This window comes from Lycium barbarum, chromosome 11 (genome assembly GCF_019175385.1).
Source record: "Lycium barbarum isolate Lr01 chromosome 11, ASM1917538v2, whole genome shotgun sequence".
Classification (NCBI taxonomy): domain Eukaryota; kingdom Viridiplantae; phylum Streptophyta; class Magnoliopsida; order Solanales; family Solanaceae; genus Lycium; species Lycium barbarum.
This window is the reverse complement of record NC_083347.1, coordinates 109,058,382-109,078,630: the sequence shown is the minus strand read 5'-3', so window position 1 is coordinate 109,078,630 and position 20,249 is coordinate 109,058,382. Positions and strand designations below refer to the sequence as shown.

Here is a 20,249-nt window from a genome sequence, read left to right as displayed (position 1 = left end):
TTATTATGTTATTAAATTTCAAACATTCGAGGATATGCAGAAGGTATATTATGCTGGTCCATACTCTATTAACAATCGACCCATCATATTGAAGCAATGGACACCAAATTTCGATTTCAATGTCGAATTCCCATCAGAGATACCACTGTGGGTATTGTTCCCTAAGCTGCCTATGAACTACTGGGGAGATGCTTCACTCAGTCGGATTGCTAGTCTTGTCGGGACACCCATTTATGCTGATGAATGCACTTGTAAGCAGACTAGGATTTCGTATGCTAGAATCCTAATAGAGGTCAATGTGACTAAACCACTCCCTGAAGCTGTAGTCATAATGGATTGCGATGGGACCAAATACACCCAAGCTGTTGAATACGACTGGAAACCAGAGTTTTGTGAACAATGCTTGGTTGTAGGTCACAGATGTATTGAGCAGCCAGCGAAGATGAATTTACAACAGCAGAGACCAAACGTGCAACGAGCTAGAAGGAGGAGGCAAAACAAGATTGTCACTCAAGAATGGCAATACAAAGGGCCTGTTCAGGAGCGGTATGCAACAGGGGCTGATCAGGATATTGTTACACTAGCAGGCAACCAGCCAGTGCAACGAACACAACAGCCGGAACCAACTAACCTCGAGACAACTAAAACTCCTCCCCAACAGCAGAACCAGCGGCAAAGCCCACTGACCAACAACAAGGCAGTGGTGCAACTTGGTCCTGAGCTGAGCCTGGAGCATTTTCCTGCCCTTAATAAGGCTCCTACTCCGATCAGGAATTCTTTCTCTGTGTTGACTAGTGGAAACAATGAGACTCATACACGACCTCCTGATAATGCAAAGCCAATTGAAAATTCAATATGACTTGGCTCTGTTGGAATGTTAGGGGGATGAATAAAAGGTACAAACAAAATGAGCTGAAATACTATATCGCTAGTAAGAAGCTCAATTTTGTGTGCCAAGTAGAAACTCGTGTTAAAATACATAGAGTAGCAAGTGTCTTAAATAATGTGGCTCCTAGATGGGGCAGCCTACACAACTATAGTCAAGCCGAGAATGGTAGAGTTTGGATGCTTTGGGACCAAAACAGTTACGAGGTGAAGTTCATAGAAGAAGGGGCTCAATACATTAATGCACATGTAAAAGGTAGACTTGATGGGTTTGACGCGTATGTCACTGCAATTTACGGGTACAACAGTTTGGAACAAAGGAAAATGCTATGGCAAAATCTGATTCGAATAGGCCATGGGGTTACAAAACCATGGTTGATGTGGGGCGACTTTAATGCAATATTATCTCCCCTTGATAGACTTATGGGCAACCCTGTTACTGCTGCCGAAACACAAGACTTCTCGGACTGTATCCAGGACCTACATATGAATGAACTAACATGGAAGGGTGAGTTTTATACTTGGTCAAACAAGCAATCTGGTACGGACAGAATCTGGAGCATGATTGACCGAGCTTTTGGAAATGCGAATTGGCTGATGCAATGGGGACATGTCCAGACGGAGTATGATTTACCACATATTTCGGATCATTCCCCAATGCGTCTACAGTTATACACAGCACCTCAAAGTGGCAAAACTCCATTTAGGTTCTTTAATATTTGGGCTGAACATGACCAGTTCCTTAGCATACTACAGGAGGTATGGATGCATCCGGTGGGGCAAACGGGTATGAAGAAAATCTGGCAGAAACTTAAAACACTCAAACCGCGACTTAAAGACCTTAACGTCAAAGAGTTCAAGGGAGTCCGGCATAACATCGATAAGGCTCGACTGGAATTAAAGACTGTCCAGACACAGTTGGGTTCTCAATGCACTGATGAGTTGATAGCAAAGGAAAAACAACTCCTCCTTAATCTAGAAAAATGGTCCTTGATCGAGGAAAGCATTCTGAAACAGAAATCTAGGGCCTCTTGGATCAAACTTGGAGATGGTAACACTAAATATTTTTCAGCTGTGATGAAAGAGCGATGCCAGAGGAAATTGATCAGCGATATCCGCTCCTTAAATGGCCAGAGAATTCGTGAGCCTAAAGATATTGAAGTGGAAATCACTAATTTCTATAGAAACTTGATGGGGTCAACTCAGGCATGCCTCCCAGCTGTAGATAAGTGAATTATGAAGCTGGGACCGGTCCTAACAAGACAACAACAGCTGGAGTTATGCGCAGAAATCCAAGATCAAGAAATTTGGGAGGGGCTTAAATCTATTGATGATGAGAAATCCCCGGGCATAGATGGGTATTCGGCCTACTTTTTCAAGAAAGCATGGGTAATTATTAAAGAGGATATATGTGCAGCAGTCAAGGAATTCTTTAGCTCTGGGTTATTGTACAAAGCCATAAACTGTACTACTATCACGTTGGTGCCTAAAATCCCGAGCCCTGAGACGGTCAAGGACTTTCGGCCTATTGCATGTTGTACCATTTTGTACAAAATCATCGCTAAGATAGTGACATCAAGAATGCAGAAGATTATGCCTTTTCTAATTTGTGAGGCTCAGTCGGGTTTTATACCAGGTAGGAGGATTTCTGATAACATCCTACTGGCTCACGAATTAGTGAAAGCCTACTCTAGGAAACATATTTCTGCTAGATGCATGATCAAGATCGATTTACAAAAAGCGTATGAATCAGTTGAGTGGGCATACCTAGAACAGATTTTGGAGGAGTTGGGATTCCCTGCAAAATTCAAGGGCTGGATAATGCAATGTGTTACTACTGTCAACTATACTATCCTGGTAAATGGGTCTCCAACTGAACCATTTGATGCAGCAAAGGGGCTGCGACAAGGCGATCCGATCTCCCCGTTCTTATTTGCCATTGTCATGGAATATTTAAGTAGAAGCCTGAACAATTTGCGGACAGACATGTCCTTTAAATACCATCCACGATGCTCAAAATTAGGGATAACTCATCTCAGTTTTGCGGATGATTTATTGCTTTTCTCCAAAGGGGACTTTGCCTCCGTGACTGTACTACATAATTCTTTCTCGCTGTTCTCTCGGGCATCAGGACTACAGGCAAATTTGAACAAGAGTTCTGTTTATTTCGGTGGGGTTGAACAAAATAAGCGGGACAGAATCCTACACCACCTGGGATATTCATGTGGAGACCTACCCTTCAAGTATCTTGGTATACCGCTATCTACAAAGAAGCTTACTCTAATACAATGGCAGCCACTGATTGAGAAAATTGTTAAAAGAATATCCTCATGGACTGCTAAGAAACTATCATATGCAGGGCGGGTTCAACTAGTACAAAGTGTATTATTTGGCATACAATCATATTGGGCACAACTCTTCATCTTGCCTGCTAAGGTGATCAAAGCCATCGAAGCATATTGTAGGAGCTATGTTTGGTCCGGGGTCAATACAATCACAAAAAAAGCACTTGTTGCATGGGATAGAGTCTGCTGCCCTAAGGCTTCGGGGGGTCTCAATCTCATAAACCTTCAAGTGTGGAACCAAGCGGCTATAGCTAAACTATGTTGGGACCTAGCGAGGAAGCAAGATCGACTCTGGATAAAATGGGTCCATACATTCTATATCAAAGATCAGCACTTAGCCACCCTTCCCATACCTCGTCAAGCAAGTTGGATGGTGCGACAACTTATTGGCACTTGGGGAAAGCTCGAGCAAATGACCATTGGGACGCTGCCTACCAAAAGCATGACCAGAAGCTTTTATCTACAGCTACTGAACAACCATGAGCGAGTGAATTGGAAATGCTTAATGTTCCATAATGTCGCCCGACCCAAATCTGTGTTTATTTTGTGGCTCTGCCTTCATGGAAAATTGTTGACAATAGATAGACTGCTCAGCTGGGGACTGAGCTTTGACCCAGTGTGTGGGCTATGTAAAACGTACAATGAAGACAGAGAACACCTGTTCGTCAAGTGCGCATATGCACAGCAACTCTGGAGCAGAGTGCTGATGTGGTTACAGCAACCACTGACCAGTGCGCAAACATAGCTGCAGCACCTGGAATGGCTGATCAACCGAGGGAAAGGTAAGTCACAGCAAGCTAGATTATTTCGTATGGTATGTGCTGAAGTGACGAACTCAATATGGACCGAAAGGAATGCGAGGATTTTTGAACAGCGAAGCCGTGAAGTGGAGAGGGTTGCCCGCGAAATAGCCTACATATGCAATGTACGAGCTACTCCAAGCCTCCAATCTCTTATGCAGAGCTACACATTCTGAGGGAGTAATAGACCCAACATTAGGCTTTATATGTGGTGTGTAGGTAGACAGTAGTAAACCAGATAGATAGCTGTGTTTGGCTATGCTATGGAGCTGTAATTGACACACTTGGTGATTAATAAAATAAGTTAGTTACCAAAAAAAAAAACAAGAGAATAACAAAGACACCATACTTTTTAATGTAAAGAAATACGTATAACGTTCGAAGGAACAATATAATATAACTATAATGAAAATTTTACTCCTACATACTCCCTTCGTCTCACTTTCATATTTCTATTGTGCACGGAGTTTAAGAAATAAATAAATACTTTTAATTCTTGTGTCTTAAATTAAAAATGTGTGGTCTTAAATTTTTCATTTAGAATATTAAAATTAAAAAACTTAATATAAAAAAGAGATACTTTTTTTGAAGGGGACAAAAAAACTTACTTAATATAAAAAAGAGATTTTTTTTTAAGCAGACAAAAAAGAAAAATTAGACACCGAAATTAGAATGGAGAGAGTACTCAATCGTAGGGGATCGTAGGGCATGGAGTGGGGGGTTATATGACACTATGAACTTGTTAATGGGGGAGTTATTGTCCCCATTATCTGCTCTGCTGATCAGGACAAAGAATGCATTAACTCTAGTTGAAGTGTGTGCCCATGTTTGTTCCCCAAAACTACTCACGTGAACCCATAATTCATAACGTGGATCCACCAATGATTTACTGTGGATACGTGTGGGTAGAGGGTGTATAAAGGAAATTAATAAATCGCGTCAAATTGATAATTCGAATCAAATTAAAAAAAAAAAATTGACTAGTGATTTGGTTTGACCTGGTTTGATTTTAGATAGAAAAACCCGATTGTCATTGGTTTGGTTTAGTTTTAACTAAAAAAAGTCAAACTGAACCAAACCAACCCGACATTACATATATAAAATTTCAAAAATATTTTATACACAAAATTTTTTATTTATAATGTAATTTATAAATATTTCTTAAATTTTTTTATAGTTTTTTGTCTTTTAATATATTATTTCAAGCTTAAATTTAGAATTCTGAATAATCCAATAAGATTTATAGCCCATACATGTTAGTAACTCAACAAAAATCAAATTCATACTAATACTAAAACAAAAATACTAGGAATGACAATAAAACACCAGTGCTAACAAAAGATATCAATTCTAAAATAGTGAAAATACATAACTTTATGTTTTTTTTCTTTAATATCTAGTCATGTAATTAATACTTATTAGCCTTACTTATTTTAGCATGACTTAGTACTTTAAGATTATGATCATTTTCTGTATGCCTTATAAATTAGCCGTATTTATTAGAGCATGAATTAATATTTTTAGATTATGATCATTTTATTTTATGCGATTTTCTCGTTGCTTTTTTGTTGTTGAATATTTTAGTACAATGTCATTTCTCATCTCACATTTTGTGTTATTTTCTTAAATAATATCTTAATTAGATAGTCGTATTTTACTAGGACTAAAAAAGTATTTGAAGTACAAGTTATATATTTTATATGAAGACTTTGCTCAAAAAAACCCGAGCAACCCGAAAAATTTGAGAAAACCAGAGGTCGAAAAACCCGACTTTTGTTGGTTTGGTTTGATTTGGTTTGGTTTATAAATTTAAAAATCCGATACAATTAATTTGATTTGATATTTAAAAAATCTGAATCAACTCGGTCCATGTACACCCCTACCTGGGTTATATTTTCGTTGTCCCATTCCCTCGTCCCCTTGAGTAATCCCTACGTGTAGGGAAAAGGAAATTCTCTTATCTTTGCAAATGATAATTTGTGCCCACACTAAAGGTGGCAACCGGTTCGTTATAACCGGTTTTAACCGGTAACCGGACCGGTTAAACCGGAACCGGAACCGGTATAACCGGTTAACCGGTTCTGGTTAACCGTGCATTAGTTTACCGGTCCGGTTCCAATATTTTGGAAACCGGAACCGGACCGGTTTAACCGGTGAAAAATAAAAAAAAAAATACAACTTGCAAATAAATGTTATCCAAGAATGAATACAACTTGCAAATAAATGTTATCCAAGAATGAATAAAATATATGGCTCATTGAGCTTTCTTCTATTTACTTGTGTTCATATTTTTACTTTTATTAAGTTAGGAATATACCTAAAATATACTAAGAATATACTTATAAGTATATTAAGTTATATAGTATACTTAAACATATATAAGTATATATAGAAAAAATAGTATATATAGTATATAAGTAAGTATATATAGTATATAGTACATATATATAAGTATATATAGTATATATATTAAGTTATACACATATATAAGTATATATAGTATATATTATATATAAATATATATAGTATATATATTAAGTATATATACTTATATAGTATATATAGTATATATGTATATATAGTATATATATTAAGTTATACATATATATAAGTATATATAGTATATAAGTATATATACTATATAGTACATATATATACATATATATAGTATATAGTACATATATATACATATATATAGTATATATATTAAGTTATACATATATTTAGTATATATATTAAGTTATACATATATATAGTATATATACTAAGTTATACATATATATGTAAGTTATATATATATATATGTATACCAAAAACACTATTCTGTATTGCTGACTTGCTGTTAGGCTGTTAGTCAGTAAATATTTAAACTTTAATTATAAAGTTGTATAACATATGTAAATATACCTACAATATACTAATAAATACTATAATATATATATATATATATATATATAATACAAAAAAAAAAAAAATTAACTACTCCAAACCGGACCGATTCCGGTTTGGAGTTTAAAACCGGTTAACCGGAACCGGTTAAACCGGAACCGGCCGGTTCCTTAACCGGTTACCGGTCCGGTTCCGGTTGGAACCGGTTAACAGCTTTAGCCCACACACACAAAATTTCTCTTTTCCCTTGAACATACAACTTTAATAATAATAAAAAAATTATTCCATAGATTTAAAAATAAAAAATAAAAAACGACATCCCATTTCCTCCAACCATTATTGTCCTTCCTCCAATCTCCACCGACACATTGAAAATCACATGTCTACTCTATTTTTTTTTTCTTCTTTTAGGGTGTAGGATTTGGTTGGTAGCCAAAAAAATAATATTTCATACGGTAGTAAATGTTTTTCTTACTTATTTTCTGTGATATCATCACAAGTATAGAGGAAATTCTTTGGTCAAGCATGCGGTTTTTAATCTGACAAATCAAAACGAATGACTTTCATCTGAGAAGTGGCTCTCTATTTTCTAATATTACTCATTAGGCATTAATTAAATAAATTATTTCACTAGATTCCCTTGAAAATCTTGATTATAAGCGCCTTAGAAGTACTAGGCCTACTTGTTCCTCTTATGAAAAGAATGGTACTAAAGCCAAACATTATAGATCCAGTCTATATTGAATTTGAAACTAATTAACAAAAAGAGCAAGATTAAGTATATACTCCCTCCCTCTCAAAAAAATTATCTTAGTTTGACTTGATATGAAATTTAAGAATAAAGGAATACTTTTGAAATGTGTGGTCCAAAACAAACGTTAGATATTTGTGTGGTTGTAAATCATCTCATAAAGTTAAATTATTTCTAACTATAGAAATGTGTCAATCCTTTTGGGACAAACTAATAAGGAAAGTAAGACAATCTTTTTGAACGGAGGAAGTTAAACCTGTCAACTGGTCCGGTTGAAACCGGTGACCGGACCCAGTTGGACCGGTTCCGGAACCGGACCCAGATTCTCGATTACCGGTTATCCATCTAGACCGGGCTGGGTACGATTTTTAATTTTTGTAACCGGTCAACCGGTCAAATTTTTTTTAAAAAAAATCTGCCAAATATAGCCATTATTGGGCCATTGGCAACGGCCAAAAATGCCAATTTTGGCCCCCCATCACCCCCTAACCCCCAAACTTTTATTTTTAACACTTTAATCCCTCCCCCACTCCTCTATAAACCCCTCTCCATTTTATTTTCATCCACGCCAATTCTCTCTACACTTTCTCTCAATTTATAGTTATTTTGTAGCAATTAGCCACTTTAAAATTACAATTTGTCTCAATTATACACTATGAAGTTTCCTTCAAGTTTCAATTTTATATTTTGCAATTATATAAACAAAGTGTTGGTGGTTCCGGTCCGGGTATAATCGGTTGACAGGCTTAGAGGAAGTATAATATATCAATCAATTTCTCCTTATTCGCAAAATGAAGGGGAGCCTTGGCGTAACTGGTAAATTTACTATCATGTGACCAGGAGGTCACGGGTTCGAGCCGTGAAAACAGTCTCTTACAGAAATGCAAGGTAAGACTGCGTACAATAGACCCTTGTGATCCGGTCCTTCCCCGGACCCCGTACATAGCGAGAGTGTAGTGCACCAGACTGCCCTTTTTACTCCATATTCGCAAACTAGTTGGCGTAAGCCAGGATTCAACTGACTAAATTAAAAAGGCGGTTAATACAATCGCTAAAACGTATTGAAAATAGCTGCTAACTTCATCACTTATAAATAGGATTAGCAACGGATTCATTTTGTCGTTTAGTTACAAATTTGTCCTTCACTAATTCATGTTTTTTCAACAGTGAATAGAAATACAACAAGCATTTTATTTAGGTAGGAAAAATGCCAGTAAACGAATACATAATTTCCTCAATAGAAATAGATGGGTTTAGGAATACATAAATTATATTAGTGAGTACAGCTTACATAACATAACAGACATAGACAATAGTGTTTAATTTAAGAACATACGATGAGGGTGGAAAACCGAAGACTTTTTCCGATCCCTCTGAATTACCAGTAGCAACTCAACGAAATTAGTGGCCTAAAGCCAAATCTGAGTCACCACTCTAACAACTGGGAGTGGGTACTCCACAAGTTTTAGCAACTCTCTGGGCATTAGGAGAGTTAACATATGGCCTAAGGTTTGGATTCTTGAGGTATCCACAAAGGCAAGGTTTCTGCTCTCTCAACTTAGCGCAACATGCCGAAGAGGGTGCCTGCGGCGACGTGATCGCCGCAGCACACGGAGTCAGCTCCGTGACACTGCATGTAACTGCCTCTGTCACCAACAATTCACTCAGAAAAAGGACCAAGAATATTGCAACAAAAAAGCTACCCTTCTTCATATTACAAAGTTTTTTGGAGAAATATTATAGAGAGAGAGAGAAGTGAAGTAAAGGTAGAGGGCTAGTGAAAGATGGTGTCTCAATTTATAGTGGAAAGTTGAATTATACTTGGACTGGAAATGAAATTAAAAGGGGCTGCATTGTGGATTTTTTTTTTTTTTTGATAAATGGCCTTTAATCGTTGGTGACATAGTACTAAAGTTGATGAAAATTGTACATAGCTTGGTCCTACTAGCTAGAGATGGTATTTTTGGCAATACGTGTTTGGTCAGTGCGGGCCTGCGGGCTCAATAAATGTAAGATCAAGTCTCCACCGAAAGGAGACATAATTTCGTGTTTTTATTAGATTTTTAAAATTAAAATTTATCAACAAATACCATCTAATTGAAAAGGGCAAAATTTATCCCTTTACTTCTGGATATTGTCTGCATTTAACCTCTGTTACTATTCGGCCATATTTACCGTTAAACTATCTAGCCAAAATAGCCTACTGTCACGGCCTCTGTCACCAGCAATTCGCCAAGAAAATGGACCAAGAATAATATTGCAACAAAAGAACTATCCTTCTTCATATTCCAAAGTTTTGAAAAAATTTGAGCAATGGTAAATAGTACAGAAAGAGAGAGAAGTGAAGGTGTGGAAAGCTAATGAATGTTGGTGACTGGTGCCTCAATTTATGGTGGAAAGTTGAATGAAGTTGGACAATCACTTCTGTGGAAACGAAATTAAAAGGGTCCACATTGTTAAAATTTTGATAAATGGCCAAAAATTGTTGGTGGCATCGTACTAAAGTTGATGAAAATTGTACATAGTCTGGTCCTACTAGTGATAATGTTTTTGACCATAAGTATTTCGTAGGACCAAGTCAACACCGAAAAGTAGGAGACATAATTTCATATTTTTATTATATTAAAAATTACTCCAATTTATCAATAATTTTCTTGTACTACTTGGTATACTTGTATAGCAATATTTTTTGCACTTTCAGTACATAAAAATTTAAACCTCTTTAGTTTTACTTTCCAAACGTTACTTTCGAGCTACAAATTTCTAACGGATGGAAATCTGTTTCACACATCACACCGTTTGTTTGTTGAAACTAAGCAAAGTTAGAGGTTTTTGACTGGGGAAAAAATGGTGCAAGTCTTTTTTTAACAGTATTTTAAAAAAAAAAAAAAGGCATTGCTCAGTGCTCACTATTAAAATTAGTTCATGGGCTAAAATGAACCCCTAGGCAGTCATGTAAACACGGAGTTTCAACATATATTATGAAGAGAGTTTAATATATATTTCCCTCTTAGCTTTCATCATTTTTGTACCTTAAAATATTATCAAAAATCCGCCTTATTATCCAACAGTTTTTTGTGATGTTCTATGTCTAAGTGCTTATGATACCGGATTTAATGTGAAGATTTGAAAAGTCTTTTGGAACAGATCGAGAGAGACAGTGCCCAGGGGCAAATGTAAGTATATAGTTGCGGGTTCATTTTAACCCAAGAATTTAGATGTGGAAAATTAATTTACGTGTAAAAGTTCATTAAAATTGCTATAAATAGTAGATTTGAATATCATAATCCCAAAACATAGTGGATTTGATACAAAGGAGTATTTAAAAATGAAACTCATAAAACTTAAATTATGAATTCACCACTAATATTGGTGCCGCTAAAGATTTTTGATAGATCTAGCTAGACTTTGAAATAAGTAAGACAATTCACTTAGTCCATACATTATAAATCATCTATCTATCTATATTATATTAAAAGTATGAACTCCCTAACTTGAAAGTTAAATTACATAAATACCATTTTTTTCGATATATTAGTTATATGATATCTTATTTAATAAAAAAAAAAAAAACCACAAATAGACGCAAACTTCCGGAAAAAAACCTTCTTCCAACTTACTTTACTGAAGAGTTGCACCGTTGCAAACTTAAAAAAAAATGCTTTGAACTTGCTTCAAACTTCTAATGGGGCTTAGAGTATAAATGACTATATATAATTGCTTTTACATTTGCCACATATCCTTCCGTGTGGGGCTTAATGACTATAATTGCTTTAACATTACGTAAACTTCTTTTGCTTTGTTACACAAGGTAATAACTGTTCTTGCTTTTAATTCATTGCTCTGAATTTGCTTTTAATCATACTAATAATAATAATCCTCAGATTTCTCGCTTTTAATTGATTGCACTTAATTTGCTCTGTAATCATATTCGTGTAATTCCATTAACACAATATCACAACAACATCAGAGGAGAAGTTGTACGTTGTAAATGTTTTTTCCCGCCGATTTAATATTGCATCTTAACTAGTTTTGTTTTAAAAACAATCGAGAAGTAGTTTTCATATAAAACATTTTCAAAATAAACAAATTTTGAAACTTTGGCTAAATACAGTCCTATAACAGTGTTGCTTCATCTGTTTTGTATCTTGATATTTTGTTGTCACTTTCCTTGCAATCCTGCATCCGTTACGTTTCTTTGAGCCGGGGGTCTATCGGAAACAACCTCTTTACCCCACAAAGGTAGAGATAAGGTCTGCATATGTCCTATCCTCTCTAGACCCTTCTTATGAGATTACACTGGATATGTTGTTGTTGTTAGCCAAATAGACTATAAGTAGGAAACAACAAATAGGTGGTCGTGCACTTAGAACTCCTTTTCTTTTTCTATATTTGAATTACCCGCTTTACTTTATAATTCCTATCCTTATTTGAATTATATAGAGCCAACAATTTTCAAAATGAATTTTAAGGAGTTCGGTTTTAACTTTTCAATTGTGTAGTGTTCTGCCTTTGTATATGTTTGAACTCTATTCTTTTGTTAAATTTTCAAGGTTATGGATATCTTTTTGTTGACAAAGACATATGTTTCGAAGAAATTAGGGGTTGTTGGTTATTGTTATTTTAAATTTTCAAGCTTCACAATGTTCTTTGTGCTAACAAGTACATTATTTTCAAAGTATCACGGATGCCACTATTGAGGACGCACAAATCCACAAACTAAGCCTAAATAATCCCATATAATTTCTCTCTATGGAAATCAACTCAAAATATCTCCGATAATTATTGTGACCGCCTTAATCTTTATCGAGGGTACGATTCTTTTGGCCTTCCTTGAATTCTTCATACTTTTCTCAGCTACGGACTTTATCAATTATTTCAAAAATTTATGGACAACACTATTGGTAATTCTTTATGTACTTTATCAATTATTTACGTAAATCTTTAATTTATATTTCTAAATATTTTTAGTTGGTGATTGGACACTAAAAAATACGATTCTTTTTTAAAAGGTAGTATTTGAAAAGCAATAATTGAAAAAGGATATTTGGAAGTTGAAGTTGTACTTGGATATACATTTAACTTCAAAAGAAAGTAGAAGTTTTGTGAGTCAAAATAATTAACTTGAAAAACTGGTTAAAATCATTTTTTCAAACTTGAAATTCATCTTCAAAAGTATTTTAAAAAATCAGTCCAATGATATAACCAAAAACGAAAAATATATTTATGGCCAAACCGGCCTTAACTTACTTTAAATGTAGTTTGCATGTTAGTTATAGTGAAACAACTTATTGAAAAAGATGGAACAATAGGACAGAGATAATTGTTACAAACGAAAGATAAATTAAAACTACACGGATTTTAATGAAAAATGATTATTTGACACACTAAACATATAAGCTAACGTAAAATTTACACAATTAATTTGCAATTTTAAACTATAGGTGCATATGATCATACAACTGTTACTTCATGAGGAGATTTTTTTGAAAATGAAAGTAAATTATTTGAAAAAAAATGAAAGATGATAAATCAATCCTTGGCTTTTGTGATGTTAGAGTCCCAATCTACTAAGCAACTATGCAAATTGAGCTACCGAAGGGACATAAATGAACATACACCAAAAATATCGTCTACGCGGAAATATTAGGTGAGATATGCTCAATTACATGTTTGCACCTCATAAAATAAATAGAAAATAGAAAATTATGTACCTAATCATTTGTCTTCGTAGGTCCAAAAGATATCATATCATCTTGACCTCAACAAACAAGTCACTATACGATGATCCACGATAATCATTCTAAGAAACTTGTATATTATTATTGTATAATTATTTATTCAAACTTTTCTTTAATAATATTGATAGTATTATACACAAATACATACTATAGGACTCGGTATACACATGTAGCGCATGTGCTGAGAAACTAGTATATTATTATAAAAGTGGGAAGCCTCTGAATTCAAAGTTGAATTACAAAAATGTCCATAAAACATTGAATGATCTTTTTATCCTTCAACCGATCACTGCTCTCTATCATTTTTTTGTACCAAAAAGCAACACATTTAAACAAATACTTCTCTGTCAAATTAATATTGTAAGTACAATGAATCAACCACACAATAATGGCTCTTGAATAAATCAAAATACGTTTAACGTATTTGGCATTTCCTGGAACTGATGTACAGTCAAACCTCTTAATAACAATATCGTTGGGTCCAAAATTTTCTTGTTGCTATAGAGAATTGTTGTTATACACCTATAATAATATTTGACATTTAAATAATAGATGGCTATTATAGGCAAAAAAGATTCATAAAATCTTATATTTTTTTTTAATGTTATAAGAAATAACAAAATTATTTAAATTTTAAATCTCAAAGATATGCATAATTCACTAATTAAACATTGAAGAAAGTTAATACAGTTCTAATAAATTCATAATTGAATGGATAAAGTTTTAAGCTCTAAGGCTCACATTTTAAATCTACTTGAAAATTAAATTCTTTCAAGATTGATGGAAGAAATTTATAATTGTGCCTTGTTTCTTTCAAGATTGATCAAAGATTTGTCTCTTTGTTTGATCTAAAGAGTAGGATTCGTACTCCTTATTCACATTGTTTTCCTTTTTGAAAATTATTTATAAATAAACTTAGAAGACAATGATATTTTTAGATTACAAATATGTATTCATATGTAATATTCTGTCATAAATATAGTGTATTAAAGTATCAAATTAAATATTTGATCAAAATTTCTACACTTACTATTGATAATCATAGCTATTATATTTTTATAAAAATACTAAATATTATATTACAAAAAAGAAAAAGAAAAAAAAGATAGTTGTTATATGGGGTAATTTTATAAAGAGTGTACTGTTATAAAGTTGGATGTTGTTGTTACAAGTAAATTGTTATTATAGAAAAGTAAAATATAACATTAAATATCAATTCCGAAAAATAAAATGTTATACAAAGATACTGTTATATACGGATGTTGTTATAGCGAAGTCTGTATGTATTAACTCTTTGCATTTATCTAGCTAGAGGTACGTGTGATATATGAACTGTTTTATTTAACTTGTTTTTATATTTATTTTTAACTATATAATAAGTGAAGGTTTTTGGTCGTCCAGAGGTATTTCCGTAAATATCCATTGTTTATTGTTGCATTATGTTTCAACCTGCAGGATAAACACGTGTGCTCCAAACTGCAGACACGTACCTCTTCAAACTCTTTCTCGTTCTCCATCTACCTCTGTCCTATTCTCTCCTTAACACAGAGGAGTGCTCTGTAGACTATTGGTGAAAAGAGTTCCGAGGTTTGTTCTTCTCAGATTTTTGTTTCAGATGTCATTGCTTTGATATTGTCTTTTCCCTTTAGTCGAAAAGCCAGGCAAAATGGGAGAGTTTTTTCCATCAAAAGTTATAAAAAAAAAAAGAAACTGCGAGCCACTGAAGAAAAAGACGAAGAAGAATTGAAGCCATGTTTGCCGCTTCTTCTGAAATGGAAAAGATAAGAATTTTTTTTGAATCTACGGGGATTTCCCGTTAGTTTGATGATATTGTGCTTACTTCTGTTTACTTTCTCTTTATTGCAGTATGTTCTTATAATTTCTGGTCAATTTAGATATTGTTTCGTTAATTTGTATCGATTTTTTGTTATTTGTTGATGGGTTATTTTTTTTTCAATGAGATGCTAAAATTGTTGTTAATGAGTATTTGTGGGGATCTCAAATTACTAATTTCTTAGATGTTTTCTTACATTGTGCATGCATGTTTGAAATTTTCCTACATAGGTATAAACATGCTCTGCCACATTGAATTTCCATATAGGAGAAAAAAAACGAGAAGAAATTAAACTTATAGAAGAGCTTTGATGCAGCTAAGATGTTTGAAAATATTATTTAATTAGCTTAAACCATGTAATTCTGGTGAGTTGAATTTGACTTTTTTAGGTATGATTTTCTACTGGATATTCGCACTACTCTTCATTTTCTTTAATGTTAGTTATGGCTCACGAGCTATTATCTAATCCTCTGCTCTGTGTCTGGTCATGCTATTTTGTTGTTAAATCTTTAGCTTAATGACAAATATAATAGGAAAAAACGGTGAAAACACTATGAGCAAGCCCTACATATAATTATATGCAGTGTTGCTTTGATCCACTTCTCTTAACCTTCTTGATATCCGATGTCAGGCAGTAAAAATTTGTACATATTTGGCTTTTCTTGCCTGAATATGATGATCCACTGGTGTGTCTGTTATATTCACCAGATTTTGTTATTTGGTATAGTCGAGGTGCATGTACAAACCCCAAGTAGCATGAGATGAAGAATTTGCCAGAAAGTGATGATGTTTTTTCTGATGTAGAGTGATCTTCGCGGCCAAGGTCTGTCCTTCCTTTTTTTTTTTTTTTTTGGCTATATCTTTATCACTTTCTCTCAAGCAAGACAATTATTGGACAAACATATTGATATAGACACTTTCGGAGAACAACAATTGCCCGGTGAAGTTCCATGTGGTAAGAAATTGTTGATTGTGCTACACAAACCAAGATATTTTTGCATTACGTTCTAACATATAGTTGTTCTTTTAAACATCAGGCAGTTGCATATTGTGTATCCTTATTTTAGGGACGGTAAATTCTTACAATTATCAGCCCTACTGTCTTCTTGATAGGGCTTGCAATGTCAGTTGCTTTTGTGGCGTCGTTGCAACTTTATACAAATTTTGCGCGAGTCTTCTTAGTTATAACCCAATCAAGAAGGTATCTCAAGTCAGAGACCGAGAAATCTCAAACTCCTCATTCTTGAAAGTCATATGTACAATTTTCACTCCAGTTCATCACTTTGCAAGATGATATGCATCAACCACTTTATTTACCTAGAAACAGGGGCGCCTTTTATTCGGCCTGCAAAGTGTCGTTTTTATGAATAAGTTGAGACTTGAAAGTTGAATGTAAATTACTCTGGACATCAAGCTACAAAAATGGACAACAGTGTCAGGCATATCCCGTGCTTTACTTTAGATTGCATGGACTGCATTAGAACTTCATACTACAAAAGTATTGCATGAAAACTTAAATTGGTGAACAAAGTTGAATCCTGCGGGGTTATGTCCGAATGTTGGGCATATATTCTTTGCCTATTCGAGGTATTTATAGATGCTATGTAAAACTGCGTATGGTTATTTTCTAATTTGCGTTTATTTTGTTAGGAAACAAAGTAGGACTTGGAACTGGAGTGGTGTGAATTGGGGAGAAAATCATAAACAAGATTTATATTCCAAGCAGCAGAGTTCAACATAAGATAACTTGGCCAAGATTAATCTATTTGAGAAAGGAGAGAAACAGAAGATTCTTTGTAGGTACACAACTTCAGTTCTCAATCAGAAATATCTGTGTTTATTGGTGCGAACATTCTATTTTTTATGGAATGTTGATTTAGAATCTTCTTTTTCCTTTTAAAGAAGATTTTGGATTCTTGATTTACACGTATCTTGTTTTGCTTTTTTTTTTTCTCGAAATTTTCTTGGGTAGATTCTTTGATGCATGTGGTTATTTTTGTTTAGACACTTTAATGAAAATTTTCTTCTCAACTGCCCAAACTGCAACAACACTAAGTACATCGAATTCCATTTGGACAAAAAAATCTAAATAAGGAAGAATATTGGTGCACTAAGGTGTTCGACGATACGCATGAAATAATTGAATATTTTTTATTCCATTTGATTTTCCATAACATAGGCATCTATCCTTTTTCAAACTGAATCTCAGTTCCAAACACCTTACTGGTAGTAATTTACTATTGCAGTTTTTTCTTATTGCTACCTTCTTCCTTGTTTTTGCTGATGTGGTTTAGTACAGAATGATCTGCTATCCAGTTTTTATTGTTGTCCTAAATTTGTTGAGCTATGTGAAGCTAAAGTTTTTTTTTTCCATACTGCATTCAGGGCACTGGAATTGAATAGCCTAATATATGCTTCTTCTGTCTAACTTTTCAGGTTCACGAATTTTTCTATGTATTAGTTGAAGAACATAAAAGGCTTATTTCTCACTTGGAAGATGTGTTTACACACTCCAGAGCCTTTCTTGGATGGTTGTGGTATGATGTTCTTACATTACTCTCATAATGGTATTTTATTCTTGCTCCGTTGAAAAGTAATCTAAACTGTGCTCTTTTAAGAAATCAATCTATTTTCTTGATAAAAAAGAAGGCATCAATCTATTAATAAATTGCTGCCCATAAACCAAAACTCAGAGAGAGAACTGATTAATTTATCATGATATTGGAGATGAATGAGTACAATATATAGATTTATAGTGACAATTCTAATGTGGTGTCTTGATAGTTAGATGTACAAAAATCCTACAGCGTATAAAAGTACAGATAAACAATAAGGGGATTAATGGATAAATTACTTCCCAAAATTTTCCTGAAGTAGTAAAGAAAATAAAGAGCTACCTGATCATCTGTAAATATACCACCAGTATATGTAGTACCAATATAACTTGGTAAGAATCTCTATAGTTGACCACTCCTTAAGTTAATTTCTCCCTTTTCAACTATATGAGATACTAATTAATGCAAAAAACGAGCCTATTGGTAAGTCATCTTTTCAATACCATTCAACTTGATCCTTCTGTAATTGAAGCACGTTATGGATGGAAAATCAACATTCGTGAGAAGAAATTGCTAAATCTATCATTCTCTTCATTTTATGGAACAACTTAGTTTTTCTGAGATGCTAAGACTTTCTGCCTGCAGAAGGCATCCCATTTCCTTTTAACCTTATTGTACTTCAATACTATCTTGCAGAAGATGATTGCTTAAGTTAATTTAAATTTGCAGGCTTTCCTAACTTTTGCATGCTTACTACACAACACCAATTTTGATGTTTACCTTTCTTTTTTTTAGTAGATGCCCAGATTAAATATGTGTTGGCAGCTGTCAAAATTCAGATTTCATGCAATTGTAACACTGCTCATACATAAGTTGGACCACCTGCATGGTCATGAAAACCCGTAATATTATTGTCTTTATAGCACGTTAAAAAATGTAATTGTATGACTTTGTTCCACAAATTGATGTATTACGTCAATACTTCAGTTTGATATTTCCTTTTTTGGACAATCTTACTGCACAATTAGAACCGCCATGAAATTACCTTTCCGAATGTTGGCCCTCTAAATTGTATAACGATCGGGCAAATGCCCGTGCATACACGGGCCATCTAGTATAATATTTCTACTATATAGAAACATCGTCGTCAGTCACTCTAAAAAAAAAAAAAAAGGTGGCCCCACTCTTCTTTAATAGTAGAAAAATTATTTTAAAAAAATTAAGGTGGGGCTCACTCTTCTATAATAGTAGAGATTAAAAAAAATTAAGGTGGGGTCCGCGTGAAGAATTAGAAGACAATTGCAAAAAAATAATAATAAGGTGGGGTCCACGTGAAGAAGTAGGAGACAATTGCTAGAAAAAAAATTAAGGTGGGGTCCACGTGAAGAAGTAGGAGACAATTACAACAGAAAAAAAAATAGGATATTTAAATAATGATAATGAGTTCGAAAAATGGTAAAGGTACGCTTAGAGAAAATGTAAAGAAGAGAAGTTCGGGAAAAAAGAAATAACAATTTAAATTGAACATAAAAACTGCTAAAGAAGTCATAAAACCAAAAAATTTAAAACTTAGGTATAAGTTTAGACACATACGTCTTACATCAATAATGAGGAATAACATCAAGAAGACGAAATATAAACGGTCTTCTATAATAGTAAATTAAAAAAAAATTAAGGTGGACCCACTCTTCTATAATAGTAGAAAACTTTTAAAAAAAAATAAGTTGGGGCCCACTTTTCTATAATAGTACAACTAAAAATATTAAGGTGGGGCCCATTCTTCCATAATAGTAGAGACAAAAAAATTTAAGTGGGGTCCACGTGAAGAAGAAAAAAAATAGCACATTTAAATAATGATAATAAATTCAGAAAATGGTAAACGTACGCTTAGAGAAAATTTAAAGAAGAGAAATTCAGGAAAAAAAATAACGATTTAAATTGAACACAAAAACCGCTTAAGAAGTCATAAAACCAAAAGATTTAAAACATATACCTTTGGGTATAAGTTTAGACACATACGTCTCACACAAATAATGAGGAATAACATCAAGAAGACGAAATATAAACGGTCAAGAAACGTATACACATATTTTCTTAAAATGATGAAGTTGGTCTATACTTAAGAATTTAAGACTACAGGATGTGACACATGAAAACGCTTTTCAGTGTTATTGAGTAGAAAGAGATGATGACATGAAACTCGGTAGGAGAAGGTGTATTTCAAATCTTTGAATTGGAGAACCAAACTAGGAAAGTCATATATGAGAGAAGCGGACTAAGTAAAATAATTTATTGATATTTTCAATTAATTGAATTATAATACTTTCTGTAATAAAAATTTCGTAATTATATTACTAAAAGGCACACTCTCTGTCCTAATTTATGTGACATTATTGTCACACCCCATTTTAACCGGGTTGGATTTAAGGAGTATGACGTATTGGTGATT

General features: G+C 33.8%; 2 protein-coding genes and 1 long non-coding RNA gene across 8 annotated transcripts; 2 read left to right on the top strand and 1 right to left on the bottom strand.

Annotated features, from left to right (window-relative positions):
* Window positions 1–855: 855 nt before the first annotated feature.
* Window positions 856–2,118, top strand: LOC132620097 (uncharacterized). Its single transcript, XM_060334808.1, has one exon. The coding sequence runs from the start codon at window positions 856–858 to the stop codon at window positions 2,116–2,118; it is 1,263 nt and encodes a 420-aa protein (XP_060190791.1).
* Window positions 2,119–8,241: 6,123 nt separating this feature from the next.
* LOC132616692 (uncharacterized) lies at window positions 8,242–18,802 on the top strand. 6 transcript variants are annotated; one of them, XR_009573336.1, is made up of 5 exons: window positions 8,242–8,558; window positions 14,867–14,998; window positions 15,973–16,068; window positions 16,159–17,045; window positions 17,682–18,802. It is a non-coding gene; the product is annotated as an uncharacterized LOC132616692 (long non-coding RNA). The 6 variants fall into 6 exon arrangements; XR_009573337.1 differs by having other exon boundaries at window positions 14,867–16,068; window positions 16,159–16,200; window positions 16,359–17,045; XR_009573333.1 differs by having other exon boundaries at window positions 14,867–16,068; window positions 17,682–17,782; window positions 18,599–18,802.
* LOC132616691 (non-specific lipid-transfer protein 2-like) lies at window positions 8,844–9,459 on the bottom strand. The gene has a single exon (XM_060331267.1). It carries the CDS (start codon window positions 9,381–9,383, stop codon window positions 9,105–9,107), a length of 279 nt encoding a protein of 92 aa, XP_060187250.1. The 5' UTR covers window positions 9,384–9,459; the 3' UTR covers window positions 8,844–9,104.
* Window positions 18,803–20,249: the final 1,447 nt, after the last annotated feature.

Coding starts and splice junctions, on each gene's coding strand:
- LOC132620097 (XM_060334808.1), top strand. CDS start 856: ATGACTTGGCTCTGTTGGAATGTTAGGGGGATGAATAAAAGGTACAAA.
- LOC132616691 (XM_060331267.1), bottom strand. CDS start 9,383: ATGAAGAAGGGTAGCTTTTTTGTTGCAATATTCTTGGTCCTTTTTCTG.